Consider the following 24,563-nt stretch of genomic DNA (forward strand, 5'->3'; position numbering starts at 1 on the left):
TGCCCAAAGTTTGGCTATGCATCTCAGCATATGTTTTGATACCCTGCTGGGTGGAGTCTTTCAGAGACCCTCTGTGATAGGCCCCTGTCTTGTTCCCTGTTTTCTCCCTCTTCTGATGTCCATCTCATTTGCCAGATGATCATTTGGCTCTTCAGAATTTTATCCCATCATCCTAACAGTCTCCTATGTGAGTCATATGAAATACCAAAGGACATTTTTACTTTTATTTTTATGTACATGATGAATTAACATAATAAAACCCCTTAATTATCTTAGACATGACAGTGAGGCAATTTTTCATGTGTCTCATGTTTCTGTATACCTTACAAATAAGAGACCCATAGACCTATTTTTCAGGTGGCATTTTTATGTATGTTTGTATGGTGAGCAGCCTTGGAAGACAGTGTAGCTACCTCCTACCAGAGATCAGTGGGTACTGCTGTTGTGAATGACTGAGGTTTCCTGAGCTCAGAATCTCTGTTCTGTAACAACCCACCACAGCTTAGGGAGCATCATGACTATGGCTTTGCCACCAGCACAGAAATCGTTTTGTTTCTAATGTGTGCAGTAAGCTGGTCACCTCTGATTAGGAACCTATGTCTTCTTCCATTAGCCATAACACTGTGACATCCAACAGACGTGCATACAAGCTAAAGTCTTAGACTTTCCTTGTGTCTTGGTGTGTCCTTCCAAACTGAAAATGATCCCAAAATATCTGCTTATGTACCAAAGCCAAGGCAGCAGTCTTCACACATATACCAAGGTGATATTTTACCACAAAGGATGGCATGCTGTCTCTCAAATTTTCAGAAACAATCTTGATACTGGTATATAAAAATAGGTGTACTTAATCATGCACCCTTGAATCTTTATTCTGGAATCTTTTTAAAATCTGCCAAAAAGACATTCAATCCTTAAACCACTCTCTAAATGTTACCATGCACTAAGGATTAAACCCCTAAAAATGACTAAGACTATTTGTGTTTAGCAAGAACATGAAATGTATCTGCTACCACTGTAAAGACCGACCACCCAACCTGATTCATTCATTTATTAAAATCAGTTTCTGTGTTAATATTTATAATATTTTTCATAGACATGAATAAAACATGTGAGTTTCTTGATTTTAGGTATCTTGCCTACTTATGGAAAGAAAAATATTAAAAATTACTGCATAAATATCATCCATCACAAGTTATGAAAACTAGGAAGAAAATAAACACCCAGAAAAACTGTAGAAACATGATATTAGAGGCTAGGTAATTTTGTTTTTGTCTTAAATATCAAAAGTTTCATAGGTTAACATGACTACAAAGCATTTTTCTTCCATGTGTCTCCCTGTGTGCCTATGTGTTTGTGTCCAGCAAAAAAGCAAACAGGAAATAAAAAACTCAGTCTGGGAGTGGTGTCATGTGCCTGTAATCTCAGCAGCACTGGGGAGCTGCAGTCAGGAGGATCTGGAGAGCAAAACCATCCTTGACTCCGTAGTGAGTTTAAGACCGTCTGGGAATATACGGGATCTTGACTCCAAACAAAGTTGCAAAAGAAAGAAAAAAGTACTAAAATATATGTTCTTCATAAATCTACCCAACTGAAATAACACTTCCCCTGAGTAAAGGGGGTTTGGAGAAGGATTCATGAAGCTTTCTCCAGAGAAATAAAATGTTGTTCCATTGGCAATCTTGGAGGAGAACTTACAGTTTGTTGGTTACTGCATGGAAATTAGAAGCTGGAGAGTCTGAGAAAAAGAAGAGATACACTTCATGTCCCAAATCAGCAAAGTGGATTTAAGCATAGAAGATTGCCTTCACTTTCCCCAGAAAGGTTTGGAACATACTCAGTTAACTGAAACCTGTAATGACAAGCATTTAACATATTAGTTATAAGACAAGCCCATGCAAACATGAATCATTTTGAAAAAAAAAAAACAGTTGATTATAACTTAATAAATTTTTAAAAATCAAAAAGCAGGATCTTAGCAAATTTCCTAGGTAATTCGATTTTATATGAATATATATACACTACTTGAACAGCAAACTCATGAAATAGACAGGGTTGCGTGGTGGTCTGGAACTAACACAAATATTCTGATAATTATATCTATGTGTCTTTCATTTTCTGCATGTTCCTCAAGAAGTGTATGTTTGCCCTCATGGTTTTCTAAGTAATTAATTTATTTGCTTTTGGACTATTCTAAATTATGCCCACAAGTTGCCAAAATCTGTACTTTGGCAAGGCTTGCCACAAAATCTGAGCATAAAGGGTTGTTTCTGAGTGGATGAAGAAAAGATGAGATAGAAAGGGATTCGACAAAGTCTTTTAGAAGCTATTATTATGTGTATGTAGATTAAAGGAACCTAATCCAGTTGAAAATTTTCTTTGAAGGTGGTGCCAGAAAGGAATTTATTTTTCTTTGTAGTAATGCTAGGACTTAAAATAACTTACCTAGCAATTAGTTTCTTCATGGGAAAGAAAAGTATCACTAGTGTTTGTGTTACTAGAGACGAAAGCAAAGAAGCCAAGATGTGGTAGACCAGTTCTCTTCGTCTGTCAACAGTGGGAGATGTTTATCTGCTTCTCCTTGATCACTCTGTGCATCTGGATGCGGCCAAGGCTTTCTGCCAAGTATACCGAGCTGGTTCTTGCTAGCCAGAAAACCACATCGCTCGCAGCTATTGCTCGTGGGTTGATGACCCTCATTTTGTAGCTCACTTTGAACAGTGGTAGGACAATACAAATTTCTTGCTGCTAAACGTGAATATGGTGCACCTACGTATAAGGTTTCTCCTTTCTTTTCAGAGCACAGTGTGATGAATACATTTTCTCTAACTCTGACTCCATTTTCCTTCAACACTTTAATGGTTTTGAATTAAAAAAAAAATTATGACTTCAATCCTGGCATCAAGGTCAAATGAAAGGTTTAAGGGGCTCCAAGATCTTTTTGAACCACTTCTCTGTCCTCATATGAGAGAGCACCAATAGACACTAGATTTTTGTGAACCACTTCTCTACCTTTAAAAAGAAGGCTCTGTGGGTACAGTGCTTAAAATACCTTTCCGTATAAGCAGTAAGCTTTTATTATATTAGTATTTGGAAACATCCACAGTTATTTATTCAGTTTCTTTCTTCATATCCAGCACTTCTGCCGAGTAACAAGACCTTTGCTTCCTGTAGGATTCTTGATGACTATGGCTTTTTTTTTCCTTGAACTACCTCTTGTAAAATAATGCAAGCAACTGTCTCATATTGTATTAATGAAGGAACTTCTCCTGCTGGGTCCAAGTCAGTCTCTTGGCCCCTATATTATATTAAGATGGCATTCTTACCTATTTCTAAAAGAATGGATCTAAGGCATACTGCCTTGAGAAGGTTGAGTTGAGTAAACTATTCCTACTTGATGACTGGTGAAACTAAGGCAGATATCTTCATCTTTAGGGAATTAGCCTCAATAGATTTAACTGTTTCCATTGACAAAATGAAGTTTTGTGAAGCAACTGTACAAATTCTGTTGTTGTGTGCATCCTTTTGTTTCTTTGTTTGCTTGCTTGCTTTTGGTTTTTTTTTTTTTTTTTTTTTTGTTTTTTTTTTTGAGACAGGGTTTGTCTGTGTAGCCTTGGCTGTCTTGGACTCTCTTTGTAGACAAGGCTGACCTCGAACTCACAGAGATCTGTCTACCTTTGCCTCCCTGAGTGCTGGTATTACAGGCATGCCACCTTGCCTGGCTTGTTGTATGCATCTAAATGGAGTGAAATGCAGCAATTTTGGATGGTTTATTGATGCAAAAGAGATTTACTCTGAGTGCTGATGTTTTCTAACTATGTCAGACTCAGTTGAGGACTTTGAAAAAATAAAGGTAATTGGTTTTTTTTTTTTTTTTTGAGTTTTAACTCTATTGTGAAGTATTTTCTTCTGTTTTTGGTGGCAGATAAGTACATTAAAATGTATTTGATGATGTAGGTTCCAAACCCAATATGAACTGCCACTACTTCATATTGGCTGCTCTAACTGTGCACAAGTTCATTGAAATACACAGACTTTAGGTCTCATTAATTTTGTCTTCATAATAACATTTTAATACATAAAAATTTTAATATATTAAAAACATACAAGTGTGAATTATTTATCTCAGAGATTCATCAGATTCAGTCGCTCTGGAGAAGTGGTATTATTTACAAGCCTCTGTTTTCTTGTTTCAGTTTTTTAGAGGCAGAATTTTTTATTTTTTCAAAGATTCATTTTCTTTATGTGTATGAGTATTTTGTCTGTCTGTATGCCTATACACCACACGTATGGTGATGACAGAGGCCAGAAGAAGACAATGGATCCTCTGGGACTAGAGTTACAGAGGTTGTGAGATACCATGTGGTGCTGGGAATTGAACCTGGACCTTGGAAGAACTGGAAGAACTGCCAGTAATCTTAATTAGCTGCTGAGCCATCTCCCCAGCCCAGATATGCTATGTTTGGTAAATAGTTGTTGAATCCAAAGATACTCAGTTAATTTTCTTAGAATGATTTTTCTGAAAGCATGAAAAAAATAAGATAATGGTCTCTGGTTCTAGTAAAACAAATAGCCTTGTGCTTTGATTCTTTTTAATTTTTAAAAACCAAATGTTGAGGTTGTTAAGTGTTAGGTTGCTAGGAAAAACCAGCTCAAGAAACCGATGTAATGTGTCAAATTGTTGGGAACTGTCAAGTCCTACCTTTGCTCTGTGGTTGCCCAAGTATCTATGCCAGTCAGGATAAATTAGGTTATAACTGTAGAAACAGTCCTTAAATCTCAACGGTTTGACATAGCAATGTTTATTTACTACATATGCTGGCATGGGCTGTGGTTTTGTTCCCCAGTGTTTTCTCTGATTCCAGACTGACAGAGCTGCTTCTGTCTCTAACATTGTTAGTTTCCTGTGGTAGAGAGGTAGAAAAGGCATCGTGAACAGGTTCCTTTGTGTCTACCTGTGAGAGTCATACACTGTACCTGAATTCATGAGTCATATGTCCGAATCTATCATGGGGAAATGTGTCAAATATTTGAGCAAGTGTGTGGCATGGTGCTCTAGAAATAAATGGCAATGACCTTAAACTTCAGAAAACATGCTGAAACATGTTCATGCTAAATAGGAAACATGCTAAAGCATTATTTAGCACCTACCCTCCTACAGACCCTGGGACACTGGGAATGCGACAGTACACGGCAGTACATGGAAAACACTAAGTCCATAAACTCTCGGGGCTCTCACTGAAGGAATGAAAGTTGGGGTTTGGGGATAAATACTTTTCCTTGAAGAGAAACAAAACAATTCAGAGAATAACCATCGTGAAAATGTCAGACAAAAGAGGAAGGGCAGTATCTTGGGAGGAGATGTTTGAGGACAGGATTTTTGAAAGAGAGTGAAGGCCATTCCTAGTGGTAGTGTGTGTGTGTGTGGGGGGGGTGCTTTGAGACAGAACAGCAACTGCTGATGTTTTAAGGCAAGAATACAAGTAGTCTAAAGTAGACAGGACATCCAGTCTAGAAGGAAATGAAGCAGAAGATAAGAACCTAGAACCTGTCAGACAATCAGAAAAGCATTGACTTTTCCTATAAGTATACAGGAAACAATGAGAAGTATTTCTCATGCAAGGAAGTACATGATCACATTTTCCTTCTCAGAAAATATTTTCATCCTAGAGTTTAAAAACAAACCCTTTTAGAACAGAGGACTGGAGGATGATCAGCTGAAGGACACTGTTATAGGTCATCGAAGAAAAAGGTGCCAGTGACTTGTACCAAGATGATGGCAGTAAATTTAGCAAGCAATAGTCATTTAGAGAGAGAACTGGCTAATTTACTGCTGGGTTGTGTTTGAGTCTTAAGAGAACAGACATTATCTGCGAGTTTGTTGGCAGAGCAACTGGGCGAGTTGAGAGAAAGTCAGTTGACTGAGGTGAGAACACGGGACAGCTCTCAGGTTAACTTTTGGACAAACTAAGTTTAAGATGCCACCTTTGTATCCAAGGTCGGGCGTGTGCATCTGGAGACAAGGAGAGACCATGGATGACGTAGTTACCAGGAAGTCATAGGTCCAGCCAATCGCCTCTGGTCTCGTGCCTGCCCCTCCTCCTCCCACTGTCGTCACCAAGGAAACCAGACGCGCTAACCCGCCACCAAAGCTGGATTCATGGCAGACGACGACGACGGCGCTAAGAAAGCGGTTTTGGGGCCGTTGGTTGGGGCAGTGGACCAAGGTACCAGCTCAACACGTTTTTTGGTTTTCAATCCCAAAACAGCTGAAGTACTTAATTATCATCAAGTGCAAATAAAACAGGAGTTCCCAAAAGAAGGGTGGGTAGAGCAAAACCCGAAGGAAATCCTGCAGTCAGTGTATGACTGTATAGAGAAAACATGTGAGAAACTTGGACAGCAGAGCATTGATTTTTGCAACATAAAAGCTATCGGTGTCACCAACCAGCGGGAAACTACTGTAATCTGGGACAAGCTAACTGGAGAACCTCTTTACAACGCTTTAGTGTGGCTAGACCTAAGGACCCAGTCCACTGTGGAGAACTTCAACAAAAACATTTCAGTAAGCAATAACTTTGTCAAGACCAAGACAGGCCTTCCAATCAGTACTTACTTCAGTGCAGTGAAACTTCACTGGCTCATTGACAATGTGAGGAAAGTGCAAAAGGCGATTGAAGATGAAAGAGCTCTTTTTGGGACAATCGACTCGTGGCTTATCTGGAACATGACTGGAGGCGTCAACGGTGGCGTCCATTGTACGGATGTAACTAATGCGAGCAGGACCATGCTTTTCAATATCCATTCCTTGCAGTGGGACAAAGAGCTCTGCGATTTTTTTGGAATTCCGATGACCATCCTTCCCAGAATCCGGAGTTCTTCTGAGATCTACGGCCTAATGAAAAGTGGGGTGTTGCAAGGTGTGCCAATATCTGGGTGTCTGGGGGACCAGTCTGCTGCTTTGGTGGGACAGCTGTGCCTCCAGGATGGACAAGCCAAAAACACATACGGAACAGGCTGTTTCTTACTATGTAACACGGGCCAGAAGTGTGTCTCTTCTGAACATGGCCTTCTGACCACAGTGGCGTACAAGCTTGGCAGAGAGGAACCCGTCTACTATGCGCTCGAAGGTTCTGTAGCTATAGCCGGTGCTGTTGTTACCTGGATAAAAGACAATCTTCAAATCATTAAGACTTCGGCGGAAATTGAGAAACTGGCTGAAAAAGTGGGCAGTTCTTACGGCTGCTACTTCGTTCCAGCCTTTTCAGGGTTGTATGCACCTTACTGGGACCCGAGTGCGCGAGGGATCATCTGCGGCCTCACTCAGTTCACCAATAAGTGCCACATTGCATTTGCTGCCTTAGAAGCCGTTTGTTTCCAAACCCGCGAGATTTTAGATGCCATGAATAGTGACTGCGGCATCCCCCTGAAACACTTGCAGGTAGACGGGGGAATGACGGCGAACAGAATTCTTATGCAATTGCAGGCAGACATTCTCTGCATTCCGGTGATGAGAGCCTCCATGCCGGAAACGACCGCCCTGGGAGCCGCGATGGCCGCAGGGGCCGCGGAAGGAGTCCGCGTGTGGAGCCTGGACCCTCAGGACTTAGCAGTCGTCCAGATGGAGAAGTTTGAGCCTCAGATCAACGCCGAGGAGAGTGAAGTTCGTTACGCCACCTGGAAGAAAGCCGTCATGAAGTCAGTGGGCTGGGTGCTGACCCAGGCCCCCGAAAGTGGCGGCCCTGGGATCTTCGGCAGTCTGACCCTGGGCTTTTACGTAGTGAGCAGCATGGTGATCCTAATTGGCGCGAGGTACATCTAAGGTGTCCCGTAAACCGTGCCACCCCGTGGATTTCCCCAGTGAGAGACCCCATCAGTTGTCCCAGCGTGGTGCCACCATTCCGACTCTGAATTTGTTTTTGTGAAACACTTGTTGCGTGTATCTCCAAGAGGACCTGTGATGTGAAATAAAGAAAAAGTAGCAGAAAAAAAAAATGCTACAGAAATATTGGTTGTCTTTTCCTACATATATATATATATATATATATATATTTTTTTTTAACTTAACCGTTTTCACTGGGGTGGCCGCCTCTGGGGCAAAATCCCTCCAGGGTACTAACATAACACCCTGCCCGTTTCTTGTTCCCATCTTGTCTGTTGTAATTTTTGATGAAGCTGAGATACTGGTGGGCCAGGGTTTGTGTCTGCACACACATGCCTAATTATGGGTCTTAACCGCTTATTAAAATGATTAACTTTTGGTTTATGACAGAGCTTCAGGACCTGGTCTACCTATCAGAAGTCTTTTCCTCAGAAGCCATATCTGTTTATATACTATATTGAGCTTTTATGACCTACAGAGTTTCTAATCCTAACCTTTGGGTCATCTCCTTCTCTTCAATGTGTCTGTGTTTCCGACTTTTACTAACATTATTCAGTTCATTTTTATTTATTAATTTTTTACTTTATTAAACATTTTGGGTCTGGTTTTTAAATCATCCTCTGTGGTGTTGCATTTTTCTAGTGAACGGTTTACCTTTTCTTGATCTTACTCTCTCTATCTTCCCATTAGGAGTCTTTCAAATTTTATGTGACCGATATTTTAGCTGGAAGACATGACATTATAGATTCTGATTTGTGGAATTTGGTATGAGTTTATTTTTCAGCTGAATAACCCATTATTGTGAGTAAATCATATGTCTGAAGGAAGTTTCTCTTTTGCGGATGCGTGCCTACTTTTCAAGTGTTTTGTTAGATCCACGTGTCCATGCCAGTTTTCTAACCCACTTGCACTTCTAAAAGTGTTATATTGAAATCTAAGCTTCAAACCTTTCCTGTTTTTCTGAGTACCTGTTCGAAAGTATCAGCAGACTACCGTGATTTTCCATAACCAGCTCAGAGATCTAGAGAGAGAGCTGGAAAGGCAGTACCCAGAGTCCTTAATTCAATGTCTGTTGCATCACGTTTTTTGCTTCGCTAGATAAATCCAGATTATCAGATTTGACTAGACTCTCTTGAGCTAAGTACTTGTAATTAATAAACAAATCAATCTTTTTATACACAACATAATTTTTAAGATGTACTTAATCTGATGAAAGAAATTGTAAATTCCCTAGGGAAAGCGTTTGATTATATTCTGGGTATTTGTTTTCTTCCATAAGATACAACTTAGATGCTACTGATTGCCAAGGATCAGAAATGACACACACAATTCTACAACTGTGAGTTATGACAAAGCCAGTGTTTAAATATGTACCTTATAATAGCAAATTTCAACTTATACAAAATTCAAGTTTTCTCCAACCCAGAGAGTTGGTATCTATGGGTAAATTCTTCCTGGGTTCCAGCTCATGCACACAATGAATTTACGGAAATGAGGGAGCCACTGAGCAAACTTTTGTGGATTTATTACTACATGCATGATCATTCCTGCTGACCCATTCATAGCAAGAGGCTCTCTTGCAGCATCCCCTGGCTACCCTGATCTCCCAGATCTGGTGAGGCTGGCCCAATGGGAAGATAAGGTCTAAGCATGGTTCTCTCCATTTTCTCTTTTATGTTCCCTACACCTTCACTGAGGATTGTGGCTCCTTATTCAAGTCTCTCAGTTTCAGGAACAATGCCCTTTCCTTCCCTCTCAAGCCTAGAGCAGAGTGAATCTTTATGCACTGCCAATTGTATTTCTCAACATCTTGCTCATGTCATTCTAAATGTTCTCTTAATTAGTGCTTCAACTATCCAACTTGAATGTGCTATCTACCTGTTGTAAGGACCCTGATTGATAAAAAAGATAAACAATTCTTAAAATGTACAGTCAAAAAAAAGATGGGGTAAGAGTAAGTTTCCTAACCAAGCCAAAACTATTCATATGCCAGCATCTGATTAATGCTGTTTTGGAAGGCATTGCTTCTTTTAATATATTCTTCATTGGGGATTATGCATTTTCTGGATCCAAATCATAATCAGACCCAAAAGAGCTCGTGTGTGTGTGTGTGTGTGTGTGTGTGTGTGTGTGTGTGTACACACTACAGAAAATGTTAAGAAAAACAATCCTTTGCCTCCAAAGCTGAGAGTGACCAATGTATTTATTAATCTGTGCTGTGGCTATGGGAGCTCTCTGCCATGCTGCCCTGAGGAAGAGCTGGAAGAAGCAGAGTCTTCTGAGCTGCAGGCTTTGGCTAATTAGGGCAGGCCCCGGGCACTGTGGAGGTTCAATGTCCACAATTCAGTATAGGAGAGTGAGATGATGATGGTGATGATGCTAGAGAGGAAGTTAAAACAACTCATTTCCAGAAGTTTCTGTGCATGGTTCAGGGATGCCTGTATGCCCCTCTACCCCCACCCCTATAGTTGGAGGAGGGAGGAAGGAAAAGGATGAGATGGGGGAGTCAAAAGGGCAAACTTTCAGAGAAAAAGTGATTCTAAATTCATTTTGGTTTGGGGGAGCTAAAAGAATAGAAATTATTATTCTTAGCTGGAACAGGGCAGGATGCTGGCATTGTTGGTATTTTCTGCCAGTTGGTCACAATTCAGATGAGAGGGAAAGATAGTCCATTCCCACTCTCCTCCCCCATTCCGTTGCCATGGGCTAATTTTTAAATACACTGTCATAAGGAATGCTATCATTCTAAAAATAAGGAACAAAGTTACATAATTGCTTGATCAATGCTGATAGATTGTCACTGTTGAAATGGACCATCAGCCACCAGTGGTTTTCCTGCTGCTGATCTAGTAATTAGACTGGCTTTACCTGTTCTTTCTTTTGCGGTTAATGAAATTTTTTTTTTAAGTGAAAGTACTAATGGCTGAAGTCACTAAGGAGTATGAGGTAGAGTAAAAAGTAATTCTTGTATTTTAATCTTTTTCAGGTTTTTAAAAATGAGCATATATTCACTTCAGAAAATGGTGGTGTTTGATATATCCACACAGAGGTTTGCTTCACTCGTATTGATCATCCGTTTCCCTCACTTTTCTTCTCTCTAACAGGTTCATTCCAACTCCTCTTCCCAAATTGTCTTCTTTCTAGTCCTGTACACTTATGCCACAAGTGTACTTACATGTCTCTGTGAATAATCTAGGCTCCATGTGTGAGAGAAAATCGACAATAATTGCCTTCTGAATCTTCCTTGTTTTGCTCACATGATGATCTCCAGTCCTATCCATTTTCCCGCAAATGACATCATTGTGTTTCTCTTCATGGCTGAACACATCTCTTTCTGCATCTATCCTACATTTTCTTTGCCTTTTCTCTGATGGTGTACATTGACTGTTGTGAATAATACAGCAATGTGAATGGCAAATATTCCATTGGAATGCTGACTTGGACTCTTTTGGATTTGTCAGAAGTGGCACAGCTGAATCATTTCATGACACCATTTTTAGTTTTTTGAGAATCTCAATAAATTCTCACTGTTGTCATTCAAGATAAAGAAATGCAGTGGTCTGGTAGAATTGTAAGCTTTAAACTTTGTGTCCTTGGACTCTTAGCATGGGGCGCCGAGGAGTCCTGAGTGAATGTCTGTGGTTGACATGGGCATGGGGACAACAAGGACCCTAGTTTCAGACCCAGGGGAAAGTAACAAAGGACCTCCTTCCCCAGAATCCCCGCCCCAAAGTGAAATTCAGAAAGATAGCTAAGCCAATCCATTTTCTTAAGTCTGAATATTGATAGTGAGTACAGAAAATGTCCACCATAGCTAGCATCCTCTCTGAATGTTTATGTCCTGAAGATAGTTTCCCTGGAAGTGGTGGCTGATTGGATGCACAGACATCAACACAGGGACAAAAGAAATGTGAAAGGAGCCAAGAATTATAATACCACCAAAGGAACACAAAAACTCCCCGCTACCTAACCTCAAGGCACGCATTTTACAGATTGTCAGAAAGAATACAAAATATTGTCTTAAAGAAACCCGGCGAGATAGGAGAAAATAAAAATTCATAGTGCTCTGAAATTAGGAAAATATTGATCTATAGCAGAAAGTGGATAAAAAAGTAGTTATAACATCCAAGAAGAAATAATAGAGTACATAAATCAGTAAGTGAATGAAATTAAAAAAAATACAGAACTCCACCAAATGTCTAGAGAGAGCAGAGCACATAATTTGTGAACTTGAAGACAAGCCTTTTGATATTTCATTAGGTAAAATGAAATTTTAAAAAATAATGGATATACTGTGAAGTCAGCCTTAAAAATAATTCCTTAAACATTCCCAAGACTTAGGAGAGATGTAGGCAACCAGATCCACAAAGCCCCTAAGTCACGAACGAGATTCCATTTCAAAAGTTTCTTTTTGAGACATGTTGCAATTAAATTGTCAAAGCTTAAAGATCTGGACACAGTGGCTCAAACTCTAAAGCTAGCATACAGAAGTGGGTGGCCCTCCATAAGCTGGAGACCAGCCTGGCATACACAGTGAATTCCAAGCCATCTTGGGCTACACTATAAGATCCTGTCCTAAAAACAAAACAAACAAAAATTCAAACAACAGCTATAAAAAAAAAATCAAATCTAGTATCAATAATTCTAAAAGCATCAATTGAAAATAACAAGCTGGGCATGGTGACTCATGCCTTTAATTCCAGCACTCAGAGAGGCAGAGGCAGGTGGATCGCTGTGAGTTTGAGGCCAGCCTGGTTTTCAAAGCAAGTCCAGGACAAGACTACACAAAGAAACCTTGTCTCTAAAAACAAACAACAACAACAAAACGAAATCAGAAAAAAAAGGGAAAGAAAATTGAAAATAACAAGCAAAGCTCTAATTGCAGAGTTCTTGAAGATACGAAGAGAATGAGACACTGTATCCGAAGTGCTAAAAGGAAAACGAGACCAATTAGAAAATCCTACAGCCTGCAAAGCAGCCTTTCAGAAATGGAAGAGGCATAAAGGCTTTCATAGTTGTTTTTTTTTTCCCCCACAGAAAGTTAAAAGAATTCATTACCACTAGACATGCCTTATAACAGACTCTTAGGGAGGATGGTAACCATTGTCATGAAAATATATACAATTATAGATAAGTATGATGAGTAGAGTTAAGCACCTAGAGAAAATCAGAATGCCCTGATGGAGCTATTACCACTTATGTCTGGTGTGTCCTCCCACAACACTCGTGTTGAGAGGGCTTATGTATTGTAAGCAGTGTTCAGAGCTGAGGCCCTTGAGAAGTGTTTGAATCTCGAGAGCTCTGTCTTTAACAATGTACTAATCCACTAATGGATTCAAAGATCCAAAGAGATGGCTAGCGTGTGCTGCAGCTATGGAAGGTGAGGCCTAATTGAAAGAAGTGGGTTGTCCTTGAACGGGTGTATATATGGATCCTGGCAAGATTTTTCTGCTCTCTTGGCTGCTTGCTGTTGTGAAGTGAATGGTCCAACCACCATGATACCTGGCCTTACCAAGGACCATAGCAATGAGTCCAACTTATTTGGCTAAAATTTACAAGGTACACACACACACACACACACACCCCTTTTCTCCTTTGGCATTATCTCTTTTAAATATTTATCAAAGTGGTGAAAAAAACCTATAATTCTAGAACGTAAATTACATATATCTCTAGTAAGAAGGTGAAAAGTCTAATAGCCAAAACCAACTAAAACTATAATCATTTGTTAAGAAATATTCAATACACGTATGTAAGACTGTCATCATAAACACGAATTATGTTGGAGCGATACAATTCTAGAGCTTGTGTGCGCAACAGAAGTGGACTTACTGTCAACCTAAAATGGTAGACTATAAGCTGCAAACAACAAGGGAATCACAAAACAAAATGGACAACAGATGTACGAATGATAGGGGAGGAAAGGAACCCCTGTGCTGAGGACAGTCATTGAGTCACACAGGCACACACACAGAGAGAAGAAAGAAACAAGCTACAGAGCAACCCCAGAACAGCAAAGTTAAGTTCCTGTCCTTCCATGATTATGACTGGAGTTGTATTAGATTCTGATATTAAAGAACAAAGAGTGGTTAACTGGATTAAAAGGGCAAATGGAGAGCCGGCTATATCCTATAGAGCATCCACTTATGACTTGTGAACACACGTAGAACAAAAGTGAAAGGAATGAAGTCTATGAAGATGGTAACAGAGAAGAAGGTGGTTATACCTGTATCTTATGAGTTGGGCTTAACATTAAAAAAAAAAAAAGTTACAAAAATCAGATAACATTACTATTTAGGGGCTAGAGAAACGTTTCAGTAGTTAAGAACCTATACTGCCTTGTCAAGGGACCTGAGTTCAGATCCCAGCACCAATACCAGATGGCTTACAACTGCCTCACACTCCAGCTCAAGTGAATATGATTCCTCTTGTAGCTTCCACAGGCATGCACACGTGTGGTACACATTCACACACCACACACACACTCACATACACACACACATACACTCACACACACAAATAAAAATAATAGTAAGTCAAAACATTATTATTTAAAGAGACTGCAAATTCATAATAAACATATACATAGCCAAGTTAGAGTATGAAAATTCATAATAGATATTAACAGATCTAAAGGCAGAGATGTGTAATGATACAATAAAAAGTAAGTGATTTAAAAACCTAACACCTACCACTTTAATGGATAGATAAGTTAGACAAAAAGATTAATGAGAAAATACTAGAGTAATTTCAGATTATAGCAAATGAACCTGACAGATCTATACAATACTGTCTCCACTAATAGCAGAATGTGTATTTTTTCCTAGCACATATAGAATATTCTCTAGACTAGACCATTTGTTGGGCAACAAAGCAAGGCTTAACAAGTTCACAAGGATTGAATCATACATAGCATTCTTTTTGACCACAATGTTATGAAGCTATAAATTAATAACATTAGGAATCTTGGAAAAAATCACACACGCGCACACACACATACACACATAAATAATATATATTGCTTAATCTTAATAGAGAGACAATTAAATGAAGCATTAACACTAAGCAATTAGGGAAGCGTTCTTGCAGATATATCTGTCTCCAAACAACATTAACTAGGGAAGAAAGACTTGCCCAGAATGTGATAGGGCGAGAGTCCCAATGGAATAAGAGGGAGACAGAACAAAACCAGGGTTCATCATTCTTTCTTTCTCTGCTCCTGGTCACCATGAGGTGTCACACCTTTCTCCTCGCAGCGAGCCCAAAACTGAATGTTAAAATAAATCTTTTCTTTTTTAAAGATGTTTTTGTCAAGTGTCGTTTTGTCGAGAGATGGTGTAATTACTATAATGTGGTAAATACAAACATGCCCTTGTATAACCAATGAGTCTAAGGGAGATAGAAACATACCTTGTGACAAATGGCAATGACACAAATTAGAAGACATAAGTTCACAACAAAACCAGTTCCAAAACATAAGTTTATAGTAATAAATGCCTACATTAAAGAAAGATGGAAAATAATTAGTCTAACAATTTGCCTCTAGGAACTAGGAAATAGAACAAAATACACCCAAGACTGGCAGGAAGAAGGAAGAGTAATAATCAAAGGAGAAATCAGATGGAGAATAGAAGCATAAAAAGGTAAAAGTGAGGGATTCTTTAAGTAAATGAAAACAATAAGCCCGTGGTTACGTTACAAAAACCAAGAGGGACGCACACACATACACATACACACAAAATGAAAGCGAAGAACTTACAAAATAATCTGAAATAAAAGGATCATAGGGGATTAGTATAAATGATTACATGCTGACATTAGATAACCTAAAGGAAATAGGTACTTTTTTAGAAAAAGAAATGTTTGATTGAGTCAAGAAGAAACAAAAACCTGAATAGATTCTAACAAATAAGATTAACAGGTAATATAAAAAAAATTAAAAAAAAAAGAGTTCATCAAAGAAAAGTTCAGGAGCAGATAACATCACAGCTGAACTCTACCAACCATTAGAAGAATAATTATCAATATTTCTTAAGATCTTTCTCAAAAAAAAAAAAAAAACCAAGCAAACAAACAAACTAGGTAGAATTCTTCCAAATGTGGCCTATAGTACTTTGATGCCTAAACTGGACAAAGACTCTACAAAAAGTAAACCTGTAGGCTAATTTGGTGGCAAGTGTTAATAGAAAGTGAAAACCATTACCAAATTAAGTCAAGTAACATATTTACTGTCCAAACCTTGTGACCAAGTGAGACTTCTTTCTTTCATGCAAGGCTAGTTTACTATGAACAAATCAATGCGAAAGAGCACACCAACAGACTGAATGGAAAAATCCATAAAACAATATCACTTGGTGTAGAAAAAGCACTTTTCACAGTTCAGTGTCTTCCTTTATAAAATTCCTTATTAGTTTATTTAGTTTAGGTATAAGAGGAAATTTCCTCAACATAATAAAGACACTTATGAAAACCTCGCAGCTCACCTCCCAGTCAATGGAAGGGATGGAAAACTTCCCTCTTAGAGCTGCCATAAAGATTAGGTGATTTCTCTTGCCGTCTTCTATCCAGAATAGTACTGGAAATGATGTTAAAAAGCCGTTAAACAAGAAATGGAAATCTTTAAAGGAAAGAGATAAAACTCTGCTATACAGATAATACCCTCTTTGGTGAACAGAACTCCAAAAGCTCTGCCAAAAACTAACCAGGGCAGCAGCTATGAAATCTGATAAGTGAATTCAGGAAGACTGCAAGACATGAGTTCATGTACAACACTTGATATGCTGTCTACTCACAAACAATGATCAAGTTGAACAACTGTATTTACAACAACATTAAAATAAAAACATTAATTACTTAGATATACATTTAATCAAGAACGTGAAACACTTGTAAACAATGAAAAACACAAAATATTAAAGAAGACACAAATAAATAGCTATTCCATGCTCGTGAATTAAAAATATGCAGTGTTAAAATGCTCATGGTGTGCGCGCACACACACACACACACATGCACATATATGTTTATGCTATCTATTATGTATTTTCTATATTATATATTCTAATACGTATTAGACGTGAACAAAATCTTAAATAGCATACTTCATAGAAATAGAAAGAAATACATCCTGAAATTTTTATGGAAACAGAAAAGACTATTCTAAAAAGAAGGGAAAAAAGCTATTCTAAAGAGAAGAAAAGTTGGAGACATCACATAAACACATTGCATTAAAATTACATGGTAAAATCATGGTAATCAAAACCACTGGCTATCTGCATAACAGCAGACACAGAAGCTAGTAGTCTAGAACAGAGCACCCCAAAATAAATCCAAACCTATAGGGACAACCCTTTTTTGTAAAGGAAATGATGAAGAACAGTTAATTATTTTCAATAAACAGTACTGAGAAAGCTGGATATTCTCATAAAAAATAATGAAACTGAATCTTTACATACCAACTCAAAAGTGTATTAAAGACCTAAATATAAGATCAGAAGCTATAAAACCCGTAGAAGAGAACACTGGGGAAAAGCCTTCTAAACATTGGCCTTGGCAATGATGTATTTGCCTATAACACCAAAAATATACTTACTGTAAAAGCAAACATAAAATTAATGGAACTGACTCCAACTATAAAACTTCTGCAGAGCAAAGTAAATGATCAACAAAATAAAACTGTAGCCTCAGGCTTGGAAAAATATTTGTAATCCATACGTTTAATAAGCAGTCAATATCAAAAAGACGTAAGAACTCACTTGACTGTAAAGAATTACCCAGCTAAAAATGAGCAAAATAAAGATTTCCTCAATGAAAGAATAGAAGTTGCCAACAGGCATTGAAATTTACTTATCATTAATCCTCAGGCAAATGCAAAATGAAATTACTGGGAGCTTACCACATGACACAGATTAGAGTGGCCATTTTCCTAAAGTCAAAATATAAATGCTGGCCAGGAATCAGAGAAATGAGAGCTCCTGTCCACTGTGGGTGGAAATGTAGGCTGGTACAACCATTATAGGGAAAATAATGAAGGTTTCATAAGAAATTAAAACTATATGCTTTCTTTTAGGTATCCATGCCCAGAGAAGATAAACATCTTTTTGTTAAGCTATCTGCAGTCCCCAGGCATCCACAGCTGCCAAGAGCTGGAAATAAGTGTCCAAACAAATGAATGCTCTCTCTCTCTCTCTCTCTCTCCCTCTCCCTCCCTCTCTCTCTGTCTGTCTGTCTTTCTGTGTGTGTGTATGTATGCGTGCACGCAATTATTATTAGCAATAAAGGGTCTTTCCATTTGTCATAACATGAAAGAGACTGGAGGACATTATGCTTAGTAAAATAAAACAGACCCGCAAAGACAAATGTCTTTCCGGAGACTTGCAGGGTGGTGGTATAGCATCTGCCTCATAAATACAGAGACATCAAAATGGCAATGGACTACAGATTATATTGTGTGCCATGTAAGATGGGCTTGTGATCAGCTATGACAGCTGTTACATGGTTTTGCTCTGCATAGTAAGAATTGCAACTGAGGCTAGGCTGTCTGCTCAGAAAGAATGTGCACACATGTATGCATAACAGGAATTCAGTGTGAAAGGGACATGTGGATGCTATCTTCTGCATTAACCTTGATTTGGCAGAAAAAGCGGAAACAAGGGAGGGTGAAATGGAGGTATTGGCTTGCCATTTTTGGAGCTGGCACGAAGCAAGGGAAAGAGGAAAAGTTACATGTGTGCTAAAGATCCATTTCTAAGATTGCAGGGGAAGAGTCGCACAATGAAAAGGCAGAGAGTGAGGTACTATAACTTTGGATATCTCTAGCCCAAGCTTTATTGCAGAGAAAGGAAAAGTTCATGATTTCATCATGCAAACTATGATAATTAGGGGCTACTCTGCATCAGAACTACTCACATCAGGAAAGACTTTAAACAGAATGAAATAGCTTCTCACAGCTCGGTTCATGAGGCAGTGGAACTTAGGGATATAGGATCAGTCTACATGCCATAGAAACAGACAAGCTGGGAAATATTACTACCCATCCTCCTTGAAACAAAGACCACAATATCTTCAACAATACAAAGGAAATAAGTCTTTTATAAAGGCCCGTATGGGCACATGATTATTTCTGGCTGAAGTCCCCATGAATATCAAGGATTGGAAGACAAGACAGAGGGAAGATCTGCATTGCTGAGAGAGATGGCCTTGAATGTCTAGTTCACTGGCTCAGACAGGATTGTGTTCAGAAAGGTTAAGACAGGAGTTCATTCATACTGCTTTGGGGCTTTAATGGCTTTTCTGAGCTTGATGCTGAGGCATGGTCTTTATGAGGCAGGCAGACCTGAATTAAATAGACTGGTATGTGAATAAATTAATAAAATGCTAAAGCAGTCAAGTTTCATCATTTCTCACAAGTTCCCAGAAGCTTTTACTGCTGTAATTTGATGGCCCATTCATATAGCATAGTCTTATCAATCACGGATATTTTATTTTATGTGTATTCTCATTAAAATAGGAAATACTGAAATACATTTTTTATTCTTTCTCCTTTATCTACATATACTATTTTTTCTACTTAGGACTAAATAAAACAAAATCTTCAAATTTTAATTCCAAATCACCATCCAAAGGCAAATATATCAAGTTTCTCCACAATGTAATACAAAATTCAAAATTTGTTCTTATGTTCTTCCATGAGGAAAAAAAAAAATAATGCTTTTTCACTACCTCAAAAACAGTTTTGTCATTCTGAAGGCAAAAAGTCATCAATTCAGCTTTTAAGTACACTATTATTGAATGGTGAATCACTTAATGTTTGATGTACAGTCTTGAGCTGTAGGCTTTTACCCTATGTGATGGCTAGTTTTTATGCCAACTCAACACATGCTAGGGTCATCTGAGAAGAGGAAGTCTCAACTGAGAAAAATACCTTCATACAATTGCCTTGTAGGCAGGCTTGTGGGGCGTTTTTTTGTTGTTGTTGTTGTTGTTTTTTGTTTTTTTGTTTTTGGATTGGTGATGGATGTGGGAGGAGCCATTCCCCTGTGGGCAGGTGTTTCTGAGTTGTCTGAGAAAGCAGGCTGAGCATGACAGTAGACAGTGTATCTGCATGATTTCTGCTTCAGCTCCTACTTCCAAGTTCTTACCATGGGTTCCTGCCTTATATTCCTGCCCTGGCTTCCTTTGATGATGGACTGTGATATGGAGGTGTAAACCGAAAGAAGCCCTTTCCTCCTCAAGTTGGTTTATTGCTCACAGCAACAAAAACCTTACGATAATCCTGTTGTCTCAAGGGTTGCAGGCTAAAGAAAAGTGCTGAGAACTTCTCTTTGAGAACACCAGGCAGATGATTCAGATGGTAAATTCACTGGTAAATTCTTGGCACGTGGGCTTGAGGACCTGAATTGGGGCGGGGGGGGGGGGGGGGGGGGGGGGGAGGCAGGCACAGCAGCCCATTCCTGTAATCCCAGCAGAGAAAGAGCAGAGAGAGGAGGGTCCCTAGGGAAATAGTTTAAAACTTAGATTCCCACTTATGCAAAATGGTGGCTCATTTTCCTTGTGGGTCTATGTAAACTTCAGTGTTACACAGCCTGACCTTAGTTTTCAACACTGATAATATCTGAAGCCCCCCCCCCTTTTTTTGGTGGCTGAATACTGAATTCACTTTGTGTTACAAATATTTTAAGTGGTTTTTACGTTTTTAAGCTTTGCATGCCGTCAGTAACTCCAGGCCATTGCCAGATGTCCTTGGCTATGCTAAGCTGAGCAGAATTTGGGAACTAAGGTTATGGGCAAGACTTTGCTTTATTCAAGAGAAGAAAAGTGAAGGGGAGTTGAAGTGAAGGAGAAAAAGGACACAGAGAGAAAAACATTCTTCTTTCATATTTTCGCCTTGCCTTTTTCACATTTTTTTCCTGCAAACCTTCTCTCTGATGCTGTTGGTATCTTTCCATAGTTGTTATTTGCACTTCATTGTTTTGAATGCCCTTCTTTCAGCATGCTCTGAGAACAGACACTGCTCTAAGGGACTCTAGCAGGCAATTCCAAAGTATTAGCTCTGATCTCACTTTTACTTAATACAGCTCTCACACTGACCTTGAGTTTCTGGCTTTCTCTTGCTGTGAACTGTCTGCCATGATGCTGTCTCCCTCCAGCTCACGTCTCATTATATTTGGGATTTTGTATAACTGGAGCCTCACACTGTACTCAGCTTCTCCAACTACCTGCGCTGACTTTAAGCTCCCAATGAGGGTGACTGGCTAGGTATTTCTGCCATCCACATTTGTTAGCCTATTCTGCTGAACATTACTGACATTTTCAAAGAAGACAGTGTGGTATCAATAACAAATACTTATCAAAACAAAAAAAAGTTGATTGATTAGTTACTTGTCTCATTTCTGTGACAAATGACCCAACAAAAGCAAATCAAGGAAGATTAAAGATTTGCTTGGCTCCGAATTTGAAGAGATAGAATCTATCATGGTTAAGAGCCATGGTGATGGGAGCATAAACTGTCTAAACACATTTAATCCACACTCCAGAAAGAGACAGAGATGGAGGCTGATGTTCAACTTGCTGTCTCTTTTTCTGCCAAGGATACCAGGTCCTGGGACAGTGCTGGCCACAGGCCCTCTGTTAATCCTCTCTGGGAATTTGGTCCTACATGTCTGGCACATGAATCTCACTAAAGCCCTAGAGAGTCTCCTTAATTCAACCGAGAAAAATTAGTAATCAAAATTAGTCAGCGTAGTCGATAAAGAACAATACAGCAACCTACAATTAATTGTTTTTAGCAGATTCACTGAGCTTTGAAATTCAGAATTTTCTCTTTTCTCAGTGTGTGTTCATAGTAAACAACATTTTACTGTGAAATACTGACCTGATGTGTGTTTGATGTTGACTTTTGGCTTGACCCTTAGTATCGACAGCTGCCTAATGCATAAGTCCAGCCACTGTCCTTTATTGTTCTCCTTTGCTTCTGATGAAGGCAGTTCCTCAACTGAGGGTCTCTCCCCACATGACTCCAGTTTTGTCAACTGGACAAAAATTCACCAGCACATCAATATCCTCCTGTGGTTCATCAGTTTTCTTTCTACATTCTTCTCTTGGTTTCAAACAGTTTAGTGACACATTAGTTTTCTGTAAGAACACAGGGGAGCCTGAAGGCACCGTAGAGTTCAGGCCTATAGCATTTTATATGCGCGCCTGTGTACCTGCAAGCGGACCCCCCACACACACACTCACAGAGAGACAGAGAGGAGGAGATTGGGACTCAGGTGTCCATGTGATTTTTTTTAATTCAGAAGAAGAAAACAATGGTTTTTGCTCACTGATTTGTAGACATGAAGCTTTAGCTACAGAAGAAAAAAAAGAAGCAATCAAATAAGTTTTGAGTAAGCATTTACCCTAGCGCATCTGGCAACCATAAACTTAGAAGGAGGGGAGAACCTCCATGTTAACAATGGCCACTTTCCAAAGAACAATAAGAGACATATATTTAAAAACAATGAAAGTGCAGACCGCAATCATCTGCCACAGGAGTGAAGACCGCCGCAGCGGCGGGAGTCACGGAGGACGCGGATAATAAGCCCGAGGTAATGCCTTTGAGTGCTGCCTGTAAAATCCAATTTAATTAAGCAAAGGTTCAATTACGAAAACAAATACGACTTTCACGTCTATTTTTAATTTTATGGATGAAAAGTAAAGCCTTGAAAATATGAAAGAACCAAATAAAGTCATCAAATAATCATAACTTAAACTAGTTTTCTGGTCCCGGCCTGTAGAGCAATAGAGCAGAGTGCCATTTGGCAGACAAGAGATAAATACAGGCAGGCTGCGAGTCCTTGATTTTGCCTTAAGTGGCAAAATGCAGATGAGAAAAAGACTCAAAGAGCTGGAGTTGATAAACAGAGATGCAATTGTTTTCCTTATTTATTGGCTTTGCGAGGACATCTTGCTTAGCACAAGGTGCTGTGTTGAAAAACAGAAAGGCTGTAACAACCCTCAAGTGGAGACATTTGAGCGTGGAAGCCATGCAGAGTACTCTAATGTCCTCCAGAGAAGAAAGCTTCTTGTTTAGAAGCTTGTGCATGGAAGAGTTTAACTAAATAAGGAAAACAGATCTACAGTGAGCGCTGAACCATATGCCAAGGATGCCAGTAACATGCTGAACCTAAGGGAAAAGAAAAGGTTGGCTGAAGCCCCGAATCACAGTAAGATGCTTAAACTGAAATTGATTAGTATTATTATCATTATATTTAAAAAAAAAAATTCTGGGTGAAGGATTGTGGAAGCAAAAAGAATTTTAGGAGAAATGCCACAACGATTAAGGGGGGAAAATAGCTTAAACTGATCCAGAGAAACTCAGTGGGAGGTCTATATCGTACTTTTTGCATCTTGTAATAAAGCCAAAATTGTGTTGGTCTTTTTCCCCTAAGCTGGTAGTGTTATGTGGCTAAGCTCGTCTGTACAAGCTAAACGGGCACAAACACAAACCAAAAAGCTGATGACAAAACTCTTGTCTGTCTCCAGTATATCTTTAAACTAATTTCTTTTCCTTTCCATCATCATTAAGGAAGATTATTTAAACAGAGGCATAGTATACTTTGTGAATATCCTACCCTGGGACTAAAATTAGCAACTAAACCTTCGAATTTAAGCCTTTCCAGGTTTGAGATCTGATCGTATTAACCTTTCTACCAGGTTTCCTGCTCTGTTGAATCTGATCGTCCCAGGAGATGGTTTGGGAAGGAGCGCCTGTTCGGTGGGGGAAGGAAGTGGTTACGAAGGAAGAAACACATACTTGGCAGAGTGTCTGAGCATACAGTGGCTCTACCCAAGTCGGGAGTGTACAGAGTCTCATTGTTATCCTATCTAAAAGTGTAACTTCAGAGAGGCAAACAGCATATCAGCTCGGAAGTACTTGAAAACTTTGCAGTAAGTTCACTTCGCAGGGAAAATAGACCAAACGGGCTTCTGGAGGGGCATGTTTTATGTTGGCATTTATGTGCGGGATATCGAGTGAGCGGAACCTGGTCTTTGATTATATTACAAGGCCTTTCTCTCTTTTGCCAGGTTCTGCCAAGCGCATAAATGGAAATCCTTCCCCTATACACTTAAGTATTTAGGAGCTATAGCTTAAGTTTCTATTGTCTGGTTGGTTGATAGAGGTATTTTGAGTCAAAGTCTCCCTCTGTAGTCTAGGTTGATGTGAAGCTCACTGGGTAACCCAGGCCAGTCTTGAATTCATGGCAATTGTCCTGACTCAGCTTCCCAAGGGTCATAACTGTAGGCATGGACCACCGTGCTTGACTTCTGTAAGTCAGTCTGTGGGTATGAGTATCCATGTTGACGCCCATATGTTCATGTGTATATGCCCGTGCATATACACGCAGACCTCAAGTACTCTTCCTCAAAAGCCATTCGCCAGTTTTTCTTTAAACAAGTTGTCCTGTTGGACCTGATGAACCAGCTGGTTCTCTCCAGCACTGAGATTACAAGCATGGGCCATAATCCTAAACAAACATAAAACACGAGTTCTAGAATAGAGTTCAGGCCCTCATGCTTGTGTGGCGAACACTTTCTGAGCTTTCTCGATAGGCCTATATGTTTGTTTTTGGTTTTTGGTTTTGTTTGTTTGCTTGTTTGTTTGTTTTGAGATAAAGTGTCTCTGTGTAACCCTAGCCAT

At 39.2% G+C, this 24,563-nt stretch overlaps 1 protein-coding gene across 1 annotated transcript; it reads left to right on the top strand.

Moving 5' to 3' along the window:
- The first annotated feature begins 6,160 nt into the window (after positions 1-6,160).
- LOC129688076 (glycerol kinase-like) lies at positions 6,161-7,893 on the top strand. The gene has a single exon (XM_055622822.1). It carries the CDS (start codon positions 6,161-6,163, stop codon positions 7,820-7,822), a length of 1,662 nt encoding a protein of 553 aa, XP_055478797.1. The 3' UTR covers positions 7,823-7,893.
- Positions 7,894-24,563: the final 16,670 nt, after the last annotated feature.

Source organism: Psammomys obesus, unplaced genomic scaffold (assembly GCF_907164565.1).
Source record: "Psammomys obesus unplaced genomic scaffold, mPsaObe1.curated_primary_1811, whole genome shotgun sequence".
NCBI lineage: Eukaryota > Metazoa > Chordata > Mammalia > Rodentia > Muridae > Psammomys > Psammomys obesus.